Genomic DNA, 14,218 nt, shown 5'->3' on the forward strand with positions numbered 1-14,218 from the left:
TGTCCAAAACAGATTGTGATTCAGTTCTCCTGGACAAAACTTTGTTGGAATTTGTGCTTTGCCTGGACAGCACTAAACCACAAGCCTGGGTTGAGATGACACCCTAAGCCAAACTGGTTTAACTCTAGCAGGGCATGGAAGCAAAATGACTGGAAAGGAGTGAACTGGCTGTGATCTCTGGGAGCCCACTCACTCGGGCCTTTGTGTTAAGCCTCCGTTTGGCTTAGCATAATGTGAAAACAGGGCCACAGTAGCCAGAGGAGAAAGGAAATGCTGTCTTCCTGAACCTAAAATTTATGTTCTGTCCCTGCTGCAATCCGAAATGGAAACTCAATAAATATTAGGGGGGAAAGTCCGCTGCTATTGCCTGTGCAAAATAGCTCAGGTCTTATCTTGACACCTCTTCCTGACTAAAGCCTCTGTGTCTTCATGAATCTCTGACTCATCTCCCAGCTTTCTCTCTTCTCTGTCCTTAAATACTAAGTTTTAATAAAAATAGGTTTTCCTTTAATCCATGATTTAAGACCTTCCTGTTTTCAATAAATCAAATCCAGAACTGGCCTATCCTCTACGGGTCAGTTTTGAAAGTTTATCGCACTCCAAGCGAGCGACAGCAAGGGGAAAATGTTTCCATGCGGCTGCAAGCTGCGCCTGCAAAGAAATATCATGCAGTGCTTTCTCTGCCACAACCAAGCCCTGCTTGTGGCGGGGATGGCTTCATTCAAAACTTCTGTTCTGGAGTCTCTTGAGTGGAGCCAATCCCAGAAGATCTGGTATTCAGCACCAAGTTTAAAGATAATTAATGCAAGCCCCACTTGCAGGCAAATTAGTGCACTTTAATACTCCTCGTTGTTCCTTTGCAGCTACAGCTGTACTACACCTGATGTCCTAGGAAGTCACATGTGGGGTAAGTGAGTATGGCCTGGGGTTAAATGCCTCATAGGTTAAATTGGGACCGCTGGCCTCCAGGCTACAGGTTCCCCACCTGTGCCCTATGAATTTTATTTAAAATAGTTACTTTAAAAAGAAAACCCTCCAAGTGTAAGTAGCAAAACGTTTAGAAGTGGGGAGCATACAACATAAAATTCACATCAAGCAAATAAATTATGGCAATGGACAGCTTCACTGAGATTCAGATCAAGGATTCCCAGATGAAATAAGAATACAAGAGACCGGCCATGTTACTTCAGTGGGACAATATACTCCAACGAGCACAATCAATGGCTTTTCAGCTGAAGATCTGTTTCCTGATCATTATTATTTCTGGCTGGGTCTAAACCATTTCAAGCCATTATCCCAGCAATAAGCTCACTGGGACCAGAAGATAGATGATAGATAGATAGATGATAGATAGATGATAGATAGATAGATAGATAGATAAAAGTCAGAGCAGCAGCAGCAGTCTTGGGAGACTTTATCTTTCTAACTTACCTTCTTTGTTGCCACCATACTGGTATTTCACTCCTCCAAAGTGCCATTCTGCTTCCAGCTGTTTTGGCAAACATGAACTTCGGAACGTCCGTCCATCTGACACTAAAGAGAATATAGATCGGGTGAAATTAATAATGCTTATGTTTTTCAGTACCCTTGGTACTTGCAGGAAAAGGAAGTTGGGGAAAGTTCAAATGCCAAAGTCCATTTATAGAAGAAAATCAAGTTTTTTCTTGTTTCCTCAAATAGGAAGCTCAGTCCACTAGACCAGGAGTAGCTCATCTTTGGTCTTCCAGATGTTGGTGTACTATAGTTCCCATCAATCCTGACCACTGGTCATGCTGGGTTGTTGGAGCAGATAAGTGTTGGAATTCAACAACAGCTGGAGGGCCACATATCCCCCAACCCTGCACTAAACTCTATGTAGGCAGGTGTGGGTCCTGTATAGACAGGTAGGTGAAAAATAGAAGAGACAGATACAGGTTGAGGAATGCTTCTGCTCCCGGCCAAACTGGACTAAAAATGTATAGATGGGGCAGCAATGTACAACACCGGGATGGAGGCCATGAAACCTAAGTGTATTCTGGGTGAGTTGGCATGATAATGGGATGTGAAAATGATAATAGCTGTATGTGCTACTCAAAGGGTCTTGATATTAATATGTTAGTGGACTCCTAGGCCAGGCTTCCTCAAACTTGGCCCTCCAGATGTTTTTGGCCTACAACTCCCATGATCTTTAGGTAGCAGGACCAGTGGTCAGAGATGATGGGAACTGTAGTCTCAAAACATCTGGAGGGCCAAGTTTGAGGAAGGCTAATCAAAAGGAGGAGACGATACTTAGAAGGTTCTTAAGTAGGAAGAGCATCCCCTGAACCCGAATTTTTTCACATTCGAGCAAAACAGGAAACTGGGTTGCTGAACTGTTTAAAAGAGCTGAAGTAGTATATCTACTGTTTAGAATGTGATCATAATTATGGTGCTTATTTATTTATTTATTTATTTATTTATTTATGTATGTATGTAATCACAACCCAAACTCACCTCCACCCAAAGGCTTGGTTTTAATAAGCAGTTACCTACCACAAAGGGCAGCTAAAAATGCTTTCCACAATTTGGCTCCTCTTTGAGTTTATCTTTCAGCTGGCTTGTATAACCCTACAGAGTGCCATGTTACCTGTCTCAGTGACAGCAGAATCTCATTAAAAGGAAAACCACACCAGAAAGGGGATAAAGAGACAGTCAGCCTGTCAGAAGCTGGTCTAGGACCATTTCCCATTAGAATTCTGAACAGGACAAATTCTAGGGACTGGATGAATCCACTCAGCTGGATGACCCCCCCCCCCCACGAGTCCATCCACACACACAAACACAAAGCTATTCTGTCTGACTGTACCTTCCATTTCCAGGGCTCCCAATGTAGCAAGCCGTGCAGCCTTCAGACCAAACCCCAAATAGCTGTAAAATGAAGAAGGCCAAACAGCACTGGGTTAAAGTCGGAGTTCACCCTATCCCACTTACAAGACTAGGCAATTTTATGAACAAGGATATAAGATCAATACTCTGCTAAAACAGCCTCCTCCTTGCTAAGCCCATGTATGAAATGTTAGCATGTGCTTCTGTACAGTAATCCACAAACTACCTGTTTATTATAATGGGAATAAAGACACACATGTGGGGTTGTGATAACTAGCAAGAGATGCTGACTTCAGAATAAACAATGCAAATTATTAAGGCAATATTACATCTGACAAATACCTAACAGTGTCCTTAAAAATAGTCATTTGCATAGAACTGCCTCACTCACCTGTGTGTGTAGAGCTTGTAAGTGCTGTTGAACATTTCGAATGAGGTAAGGAAATCTATTGGTGTTTGCTCTAGGGTTTCCTAAAATTAGGATAATGAAAAAGGATTCTTCAGTGACTTTTAAATTTCAAGATACATTTGTGTAACATTAGTACAGCATATAACATTCACATGAGTCTTGAAGAGACAAGAGAATTTTGATAATCTTAAGCTATTAATGTTCAGAAAATGTCTGCTCTATTGTATAAGGAAGAAAATCTTCTATGAAGGTTGGTAATGAATGTAGTCACAGTCATAAATTGATGATGCTGGAAAGCTCACAATAAGGAAAAAAGGTAAAGGACCCCTGGATGGTTAAGTCCAGTCAAAGGCAACTATGGGGTTGTGGCGCTCATCTCGCTTTCAGGCCGAGGGAGTTGGCGTTTGTCCACAGACAGCTTTCCGGGTCATGTGGCCAGCATGACTAAATTGTTACTAGTGCACTGGGACACTGTGATGAGTGCCAGAGCACATGGAAACACCGCTTACCTTTCTGCTGCAGCGGTATCTATTTATCTACTCGCACTGGTGTGCTTTCGAACTGCTAGGTTAGAAGCTGGGACAGAGCAATGGGAGCTCACCCCGTTGTGAGGATTCAAACTGCCAATTTTCCGATTGGCAAGCCCAAGAGGCTCAGTGGTTCAGACCACAGCGCCACCCGTGTTCCCTGGTCAGAATATACGTATGATATTAAGATACAGGCACTACTTTAAAGAATAAGCTAAAACATTTTGGAAGTCACAGCTTGAAAAGCAACATTATCAAATACATACCATTTCACATTATTTCTGGTATTTAAAACACTTTTACAAAGAAGCCTAACAGCCTAATGAATATAATAATATAATAACTTAATAATAACAATAATTTATTATTTGTACCCAGCCCATCTGACTGGGTTGCCCCTGCCAGATTAAAGCAGCCTAGATCTAGATGAAATAAAACATGAAATAAATGGGACACCTGCACCAAATTATCCAACATTTTGGCAACCTCGAGATTCCTCACCTCCCGCTGTGGCAGGAATGTGATCTGGGTTGAGGCTCCTCCCAGATCCAGGGTCCCCACCGTCTGCTGATTCCGGCCATACAACTGCCCTGCAGGGAACATTGAAGAAGTTCAAAAACTACCCACATGCCCAGAGAGTTTCCATGTTATCTATTATTTGCAGCCCTGGATTTGAGTAGCAGAGTCTTCTGAAAATTTGCACTATAAATATCAAACTACCTACTCAGTTTTTACAGAACAGACTCTATCCAAGCCTCAAAACTGAAATCACAAAGCAGTAATTACCTGTCAAAAAGTTCACAGTGATCCAGGCTAGTATACCTGCAAAAAGGAAGGAAAAGTAACTGAAATCTATCTTGAGACCCAAATGCAATCCAGAAAGATATCCACTGCTGCTAGATTTCCACCTCTATCACTGTTCAAGCATAATCTCTTCCAATCCTTCCCTAGGTTTTGAATATGTTCTAGTCTCCACCCCCATCAGCCTTCACTGTTTTCCATTTGAGACCTTCCACCATTCCGCTCTTGAAATTCTAACCCACAAAAAATGTATTATCTTTACTCTTAGTGGACATGCTTAATAGGCTTGTCAGCTTAGGGACAATTCACTTGACCACTTTGGCATGTTGAACACGTGAGGGGGATCCAGGCTGAGTTTAGCGCACAATAAGTATGGTGGGATAGCTTTGCACTGCTCACTGTTTCCCATCTCAGAAAATATTTTGGCTAGCAAATGTGCAGGCAGGGATTGTGCTGTTTTGCCTGTACTTCCCAATAAGTAACAAACAATAATACAATGTTCATCACAAAGGTATGGAAAGTGAGTTGAAGATCATTTGGTAAATGTAGGCTGACCGATAAGGTCCGTATAGTTAAAGCCATGGTTTTCCCAGTAGTGATGTACGGAAGTGAGAGCTGGACCATAAAGAAGGCTGATCGCCGAAGAATTGATGCTTTTGAATTATGGTGCTGGAGGAGACTCTTGAGAGTCCCATGGACTGCAAGAAGATCAAACGCATCCATTCTTAAGGAAATCAGCCCTGAGTGCTCACTGGAAGGACAGATCGAGAAGCTGAGGCTCCAATACTTTGGCCACCTCATGAGAAGAGAAGAGAAGACTCCCTGGAAAAGACCCTGGTGTTGGGAAAGATTGAGGGCACAAGGAGAAGGGGACGACAGAGGATGAGATGGTTGGACAGTGTTCTCGAAGCTACCAGCATGAGTTTGACCAAACTGCGGGAGGCAGTGGAAGACAGGAGTGCATGGCGTGCTCTGGTCCATGGGGTCACGAAGAGTCGGACACGACTAAACGACTAAACAACAACAACAAAGGCTGACCGATAAACCATGCTTGTGAGGAAACAAAAAACCTCTACTCCAGCTGTCATTGTTAGTCAGATTAGGGGTAGGAAATCTCAGGCTCAGGGGCCAGTGCAGCCCTCCAGGCCTTTCCATCTGGTCCACAGAACCCTACCAGGTCATACCCCATCCATAGGCCACACCTTTCTCCAGCCCTGTTCCAGGTCCTCTTCCACGGCTTTTCCTTCGCTGAAAGACTATGTCCCTGACCTTTGACAATGCCTGTTGGTGAGACTGGGGCAGGGGTGCGCATAAATACCTCTGACAATGTAGCTGACTGTACAAAGGTAAAAGTCTCACCTGTCGGGCAGCATACTTTTGTCTCCAACCCTGCACATCTCTGGCATACAGGGGCTCCCAACCCCCCTGGGCTAGATATACTTAAAACTATTTACTCACTATGCCAGTTTGGCTACTTGAATTTGTCCTTTGCTTGAGTTTCTCCTAATTGCAAACTATGTGACTGCTTTTCATCTAACAGTATTTGCATTATGAAATGTTGCCATTAAAACCAAAGAGACTCTTTGCTTTCCTGTGTACGGAACCTAATTCTCCTCTAGAAACTTAAAGCGTCTCTTTGGGACTAAGAGGGATATTGTGGTTTAGCCACCGAGATACTAGCAATATTTTACCTTTCATTCGGCACAGGGGAGATGCTTCTCCTTCACTCTTGCTTACGTGGTTATTCTCCCTCACTTGGTCCCCTCCCTTTTCTTTCTCCCCGAACTCACCTCCATTCCTTCCCATTTACTGCCTCCCGGAACCCACCTTCATAAGATCCATCCATGATGCTAACACTGTTATCAGGAACTAGAAATGGTGACTCCTCAAAGACCACCCTGACCTGTGGAAATGAAAAAAACTAGGTTATGCATGGATGAGTGGATGTCATAACTTTCCTCCCGTACAAAAAACAGTGGGAGGTAAATCAAGGTGAGCACAAGTCAAACGCTTTCACCCAGCATTCAGGTATAAAACAGGAATTTATTGAAACATAGTGACAGCAGATGTAGGATCTACAAGTGCCTCTCACAAGACTTGTATAGTATTTTTTAAAAAATCAAGGCAAAACTGCACATAGGCAAGCACTGAAAAGAGCTTGTTACATATGCCCCCAACTTTTACACAATGAGCCAACCCCCTTGCAAAACCTAAAGTTACCTCAGAGAGTAAAGCTTGGGCTTTATGCTCTGCTAACAACCTCAGACCAGCTGTGGCTTTCAGGACTACTGGGGTTTTATTCCAGTGACTGGGCGGTACAGCTTCTTTAGCCATGTCCAATAATTGTCTGACTGTTTCTGCTCCCTAAAGTTGGAGAGAAATCCAAGACACAAATGTTGGTAAGTTCGTTCTCGCCTATAACTAAGTTGCAGGTACATGCAACTGCATTTACTCACATTTGTCCCTTCCACCCCCCAAGTTCCTCTTGCCCCACCCTCTCTTACCTCTTCTGCAATCCTAGATTGTAAGCTCCTGTCCAGCTCCCCCTCCCCATTCTTAAACTGTGTCAAGTGCCATGTCTACTGATGGTGCTGTACAGCAAAACATCTACTTCTCACCTGCCTCTTCGTCCTCCTCGCCTTCCCATTGTGCTTTCTTTTTCTTCTTCATGTTATATAAACTGAATTTAGAATGAGTGGGGAGGAAGAGAGCCAAATAGTCACAAAAAGCCATCAGAATGTCTTACCTTTCCAGGCTGATCAGCATAGGCGGAGAGTCCTGGCTTGACTGATTCAAAGATCTCGCCTTCTAACTCTGCAGGTTTTTCTGCAAAAATCAAGCCAAACAACTTTTATAATAGTTGATCTTCCCAAATGCGTGCATATCTATCAAAAGGAACTTACTGGTTTCACAGGACATCAATCTAACACATCATTATTTCTTTCACACAGAAAATGTTCTAGTATGGGCCACTGTGGCTTTGTTTTCAAAATGCAGCCAAACTGACAAATTCAGTATACTTTTGGGAAAGGAAATTCTGAGCCCTGCAAATCCAGATGTAAAAAGAATTACTGGGGCAACAAGTGAGCACAAAATTAGTTGAAACGTGACAAAGCAAGCTGATCTGGATAAGGCCAAGCAATCAAAATAAGGAGCTGAAAAATTTATCAAGCATGTCCTAATGCAGGGGTCAGCAAACTTTTTCAGCAGGGGGCTGGTCCACTGTCCCTCAGACCTTGTGGGGGGCCCGACTATATTTTGAAGAAAAGAGAGAATAAAGAACGAATTCCTATGGCCCACAAATAACCCAGAGATGCATTTTAAATAAAAGGACACATTCTACTCATGTAAAAACACGCTGATTCCCGGACCATCGGCAGGCTGGATTTAGAAGGCGATTGTGCTGGATCCGGCCCCCGGGCTTTAGTTTGCCTACCCAGGTCCTAAGGTGATCCTTCCCAATTCCCTCCCCCCACTCATCCATTTATTGAAACAAGGCCACCTTCTAAGTTACAAAACATCTTCCCCTCTGCCTAGAGTAACTTTTAGAAAACGTATTTGTTTTGTTTGACAGTTATCTGATAATCTCCTAACAATTCACTGTAGAAGTGAATATACGACTCATACCACTATCAAGTTCCCACCTTTCCGACACTCACTCTGTTACAGACAACATTTCAGACCAAAATCCCCTGCTGTTTTCTGTGATAAAGCCACTTTAAATTGAACACCCTCTCAAAAGAAGCATGACTAAGCAGTACAACTGAACCACAATGAACTTTATCTAGGAAGAGAAGCTAACATGTACAAACTGATCAAAGGTTAAAGAAAACAAGACAGAAGTTCTGAGAATAAAGGCTTATGAAGCATTAAGAAACTCTAGAGCTCAGAATAAAGTTTCAATGGCTGGTCACAGTAGTACTCAAGCTAGTTCTCCAACTTTTAGAGGATGAGTAAGATCATTGGTATCAGAATTAGCAAAAGCATACAATATATTCACAATCTAAAGTCCCCACGGCATAGGCTTAGAACCTTCTCGTGTGATCTTACCTGGGCTTCTCTGTACGAAGGTGTAAATGTGAATCCGTGTCCCTGTGCTTCCTGCATCAAACATAATGCCATATAACGTGTCCATGCTGGTGTTTGCAGGGCACACTTTAGAAGGGAAGAGGTCTTGAAACCACAGCTCTGGGCCATGGTGAGAAACTAGGCAGTAAATGGAGGAAAGCGCAAACATAGCAATGACTGCAGCCCAGGAAAGTACCATTGTGCTTGGGAGCCTTGGACAGCCACTGTACAAATCAGGATTTGCAGAGTTGGAGAAGTTCCTGCAGCAGAGTTATTAACCAATAGCATAATTAGTTACACCAAACCTCTTACACACAGGAGACTTTCAACATCCTAAAAAGCCGCCCCAACCACAGCTCATGCTACAAACGCACTTCAAGAATCTGATTCTCACCATTAGGGGCTGCATCTTTTGAGTCTACGGAACAGTTCAAGATGCATTCTAATGTTCCAGACAATTTCATAAAAATGCAAACTATGCTCCTCCTCCCTCACAGAGTATCCGGTTGAACAGCTTCAACACAATGTTGAAACTGTGCCAAATGCCAAATTAAGCCATTGACATGAATCTATTCAATTCAGCTAAGCTGTGTTCAGGCCAAGACTTCTGTGTCCTCACTAATAACACTAGCAGGCTCGGGCAGACAAAGAACACAAATGTCATTCAAAACAACAGACAATGGGAATCTCATCTTCTCCTGATGGCAGCGCTTAAAAATCAGGGAGGGTAAAACACACCATTAGTTTTGTAGTTATTAGAGAGGCAGAATGGGAGGGGGGAATTAGAATTAGATGCAGTTTTCTTTCCTTGTACTCAAATTTATCTTTCAGTATATTTTTTTTGTTTTGTGTATTAACTTTTACTTTCGAATCAGATGCAAATTGTTTTTAGACTAATGTTCCCGACCAATGCTGTGTCTGATTATAGCACAAAAGAATCTCACAAGAACCCAGAAAGTAGGGAATGTATAAGGCTTTCCCCAAAGATGAATTCTGATAGGTTGCTACTAGTCATACTAAATCTCCCAGATTATCCAGCAATGGAGGGGTGGGGAGACGAGGGGATAAATCCTACAGAGAGGGATCCAGCCATATTCTAGGAAAAATGAGCTTTAGTTTTACTTTTCCAAAGCTTAGAGGACACCATAGAACTCTATGAGGTAATTTTGAAATACAAGAGCTAGCTTAATAACCGTGCAGTCTAACATATGGAAGTCTTTAAGGAGAAATTCCAGAGGAATACTATTTTCAACTCATGAAACAAAATGTCAAAGAACAGAAATAAAGTTTATTTGGGGAAGGGGGGAGGAAGAAGAAAAAGAGGAATGCAATGCATCACACAGAGACTTTCAAACTAAAAATTTAAAAAGTCAACCTAATGTAGCCAAGTGCATTTTACCTATTTTAGTAGAGTGTTGAGTTTTAGAGCCAATGCAGAACTTGCCAAAAAGAAATTCAGGGAAAATGCAAGTCCTTACAGAGCATCTGATGACGTGGACTCTGGCCCACAGAAAATTATGTCAAAATAAATGTGTTAGTTGTTAAGGTGCCACAAGACTCTTGCTTGATTTTGTCTATACTTAGCTGCGACATGCTCTTATTTCTAAAAAGCCTCAAACTACTTTATGCATCAGCTTTTCAGCATAGTACATCACCTCACTATTTGCACACCCAGTCTACTACTACTAATTATATCTGTCCACCTACTACTAATTATATCTGTCCACCGACATGTGGTTAGAACTTGGCATCTGAATCCATTATCACTGGACTTGTCACCTTCTCCTGCTTCTACCCTTATGTCCATTTCAATTTGCTGCCCCTCCCGCTCAGAAACCTCATTTGCCCCCTGCCTTTTTTTTATTTCCTTATCATTCCATAGCTCCACTCTTATAGTTTGATCCCTCAACTTTATGACTAGTTACAAAACCTAAAATGAAACTTTAAACTTCTCTCCGTCAGCAGCTATGTCGTTTTCCATCTAGATTCAAATCAGTATGTTTTGTTCCAAGAGCAGTAGAAAGTATTCTTGGAAAGAAATTCCATAATAAAGTCCCCTCTTAACATAAAATTAGGGCTAAGGACAAGTTTGATGAAAACTTCTTCATATGCAGCATAAGAATATCATTATAGGCTATACTTTGCCATAACAAAATGGCAAAAAATTGGTCTAACAATCTGAAACCTAAACTTTCATTTTACAATGAACATCCCAAGCCACATGAACCCAGAATTTATATTAAAAAGACAGCTTCAGCAACTTAGGAGCAGATTGATTGTCTAAATCAAATTCCAACCAAGTTTTAAATGCAGTAGCAAACAAGTGAAATCCTTTATTCAACTTTACCAATAACCAACACCATTTTGAGAGAATATCCATTAACATCCCTGTTGAGTGAACTGTTATTTTGCACCACCAGTAGTTTCCCTATTCAAATATAAAGCTTGGGATGTTGTCATATGGGATTTTGAAATAAAAACATAGATTGTTATCCTAGAACTGGAGGCATAATAGTGAATAAACTTGTTCTGCTCCAGCAGAACAAGCCCAAAAAGGAAATAAAAATGCAAAATCGTGCTAGCCAGTATTTATTAAAAACTTGGGTATTTTCTAATAAATACCCACCTGCTCTACTTTGCATTTTCCTCCTTGTTAAAGGCATAATAACTAAAGTAGTCAGATGCATAATACAGCTTAATGTTAAGCAAGTCTTGATAGAAGCTTAGGTCTCATTCATGTTGTAACCAAGACTGGATTTAGAACTCACAGTTCAAGTTTTCTTACCAACCACCGAGCCTGCTAATAAGCATGGAATTTGGCATAAAGAGGAATCCTAAGCACATTTACTGAGATGTTTACTTCCCTCCAGTGAATATCTAAGCCTGCAATCCTATATTCACTTACCTGGGAGTAAGTCACATTGAACTCAATGCAGCTTACTTCTCAGTAGACATGTACAGGACTGTCTGTAAAACGTTACACCATTGAGTTGGATTTATGGCGCTGCAGAAGGGTTATTTTGTACTTGTTGGTGCAGCACGTTGGTTTTTCAGATGTTGAATGACAGGCCAAACTTTTTGTAAGCTTCTACAAAGATATTTAGGATGGTTTGGCTACGAGTGATCGCCAAAGAAGAAGAATGTCTGTAAAAATATCTCACTGCAAAAATCTAAAGGAGAAGCTCCTGTACTATATGATACCACAGAGCAAGTGTGGTGTAGTCAACAGAATGCTAATCCAGGAAGACCTAGATTAAAATATCTGCATAGCCATTATAATGATCAATAGTTGAACATGGGCTCAACACTCTTTGTGCTGAACTGATTTCACAAGCCACTGTGACATACGTAATTGATTATGGTTCTACCAAACATCTAATTTATTCTTGCAACTACCCTGTGAAGTGCCACTCTGTGCACTTCAAAGGAAGGCAGGATAATTACCATACTTTTCTGTGTATAAGACTAGGTTTTTTAACTTTAAAATAAGGTTAAAAATCTGGGGGCGTCTTATACACAGATAGTGCATATGCCCATTTTCTAAACTAGGGTCCCCAAAAGTATGGGGTGTATTATATATGGGGCAGTCTTATACACGGAAAAATACGTTATGTAATATATGAAGCAATACTGAATGGTATTTGGAAATTGTAGCTTATTCATTACTTGCCATCATACTAGGCTAGTACCCCTACACAGATAAACAATAGTCCAATTGATGAGCAAATCACATATAAGCTTCACGTACTTTGTGTTCTTAGCTGTCAAGCTGCAGTGGATTTCATAATAGATTTAGAACATGTGATGCTGAAATCTTAGTATAATCTGTATAAATGGTTCAGGGCTGAGCAACAATGGTTAGAAAGCAATTAGGTTGAGTTGGAGTCCTTAGAAATCTGGGAACAATGAATCCAGCTGCACTTATACAGTGTACCGTATTTTTCGCTCTATAACACGCACCCGACCATAACATGCACGTAGTTTTTAGAGGAGGAAAATCCGTAGGCATGCCACCCGTAGGCATTTCCTCCATAACACACACAGACATTTCCCCTTACTTTCTAGGAGGAAAAAAGTGAGTGTTATGGTGCAAAAAATACGGTACCTTTGTTATACCACCTTTCTTACTTCTTTCAAATCCCTCCACAAAACCCATCTTTTCTATAAAGGCTTTAGCACAATCTCCAATTACTACAAACCCAAAGAATGTGTAACTGAAATAAATACAGAGTCTTCCCCTGCTTACTCCTGCCTGTATTTCCCTCCATTTTATCTGTGGTCACCTGTGGTCAATTGATTAGAATGTAAGCCCCCTCAGGGATGGATAGGACCGGTTATCTTGTATTTGTAAAGCGCCATGCACATTAATTACATTACAGTATATACAAAGAAACATAATATTGCATCTCTTAGTTTTTATTTGATGGCAATCATGACAACTATATATTCGATCCAAGACCTGAAATTTAGGCAGTTTTTTTCAATCCCAAAGTCCCCCTCCCCACAAAGCAATTTAACTAGCCAAGCAACTCCAATACAATACTATTATTTTCACTCACCTATTCCTCGGCTTTATTTGCAAGTGCAACTAAAAATGCTCAGCTATTAAGCAAGCAGGAGTTACATGTTAAAGTTCAAGCCAACCACCTTCTGTGAACCTAGGTTTATCATTTATCTAAGGCAAACAAGAAAATATGCCTTGGTTGGTGTGTTTTTTCTGCCCCAGGAAAGTTCAAGGGGCATATTTCAGTAGGGCAAAGGCTCCAATAAAAATAATTGCTGAATTAGAAAATAATTTACCAAGATGCATGTTCATCGCAAAAGAACGATGGGGTGGGGGGTGGGGGGTGGGGAGGAGGCACAAAGTCAATTCATGAACAGGGGAAAACAAAGAGCTATTTTTGACTCATCTTCTTATGTCACACTGTGCTGATCGGAGCGGGCACTGCCACAGTGCAGCAATAGATGGTGCGACTGCTTGAAATGCGCTTTTTCACAGAACATCTAAAATACCACACCTCGATTTCAGGAGGCATTGGCATAACTAGAACTGGAGAATAAAAGCAACACTCTTTCCAAGACCCATTGAGCAAACCAATTTTGTAAGTAGTGAAATGACACGTTCAGCTGATGCTTGGAAACAACTACGTATTTCCTCGTGGTGGTTCTAAACGGGCAAAGTGGCTTTTCTTTGTTTGCACACAGCAGATTGAAACGGGAGGCATGGTCTCTCCGAGTCGAGAAGCTCCGGATTCCGACCGAAAGACGCGTGTCGGGTGTGCACGCATCCGAATGTATCGCTCGAAACTCCGCCGGAGTATCGACAGGGCAAATGCTGCCGAAGGAGGAGAGACCAGAGCCGGGAAGGCCGGGGCAGGGGGAGCTCTCCAGGGCTGGGCCCGCGCGCGACCCTGAGCCGGCGGGGAAAGAACTTCCACGCACTGCCCCGTCCAGACCTCTCCACTCACCGCCTTGTCAGAGCCCTCAACCTTCCACATCTCGCCGGTGCCGCGTGTCACGTCAACACACCGCGCGTGACGTCTCTCCCTCTCGTGCGCGCGCCATCGTC

At 42.0% G+C, this 14,218-nt stretch overlaps 1 protein-coding gene across 3 annotated transcripts in view; it reads right to left on the reverse strand.

Annotated features, from left to right (window-relative positions):
- The window catches only part of ENTPD5 (ectonucleoside triphosphate diphosphohydrolase 5 (inactive)), a 20,415-nt gene extending 6,204 nt beyond the window's left edge, over window positions 1-14,211 (reverse strand). Inside the window, exons 1-10 of one of the 3 annotated variants that reach the window (XM_083617803.1) lie at window positions 14,118-14,211; window positions 8,632-8,909; window positions 7,328-7,407; window positions 6,802-6,945; window positions 6,409-6,484; window positions 4,567-4,602; window positions 4,282-4,370; window positions 3,236-3,315; window positions 2,825-2,886; window positions 1,432-1,533 (exon numbers count right to left, since the gene is read on the reverse strand). In XM_083617803.1, the coding sequence (XP_083473929.1) occupies window positions 1,432-1,533; window positions 2,825-2,886; window positions 3,236-3,315; window positions 4,282-4,370; window positions 4,567-4,602; window positions 6,409-6,484; window positions 6,802-6,945; window positions 7,328-7,407; window positions 8,632-8,848 (886 nt within the window). In that variant the 5' untranslated portion in view covers window positions 8,849-8,909; window positions 14,118-14,211. Of the gene's footprint in view, window positions 1-1,431; window positions 1,534-2,824; window positions 2,887-3,235; window positions 3,316-4,281; window positions 4,371-4,566; window positions 4,603-6,408; window positions 6,485-6,801; window positions 6,946-7,327; window positions 7,408-8,631; window positions 8,910-9,043; window positions 9,065-13,208; window positions 13,400-14,117 lie in introns of those variants that run through there. The other 2 variants (XM_083617805.1, XM_083617804.1) reach the window with 2 other exon arrangements.
- Between the last annotated feature and the right edge of the window lie 7 nt (window positions 14,212-14,218).

The sequence above is a fragment of the Podarcis filfolensis genome (genome assembly GCF_964270895.1).
Source record: "Podarcis filfolensis genome assembly, chromosome: 1".
Classification (NCBI taxonomy): domain Eukaryota; kingdom Metazoa; phylum Chordata; class Lepidosauria; order Squamata; family Lacertidae; genus Podarcis; species Podarcis filfolensis.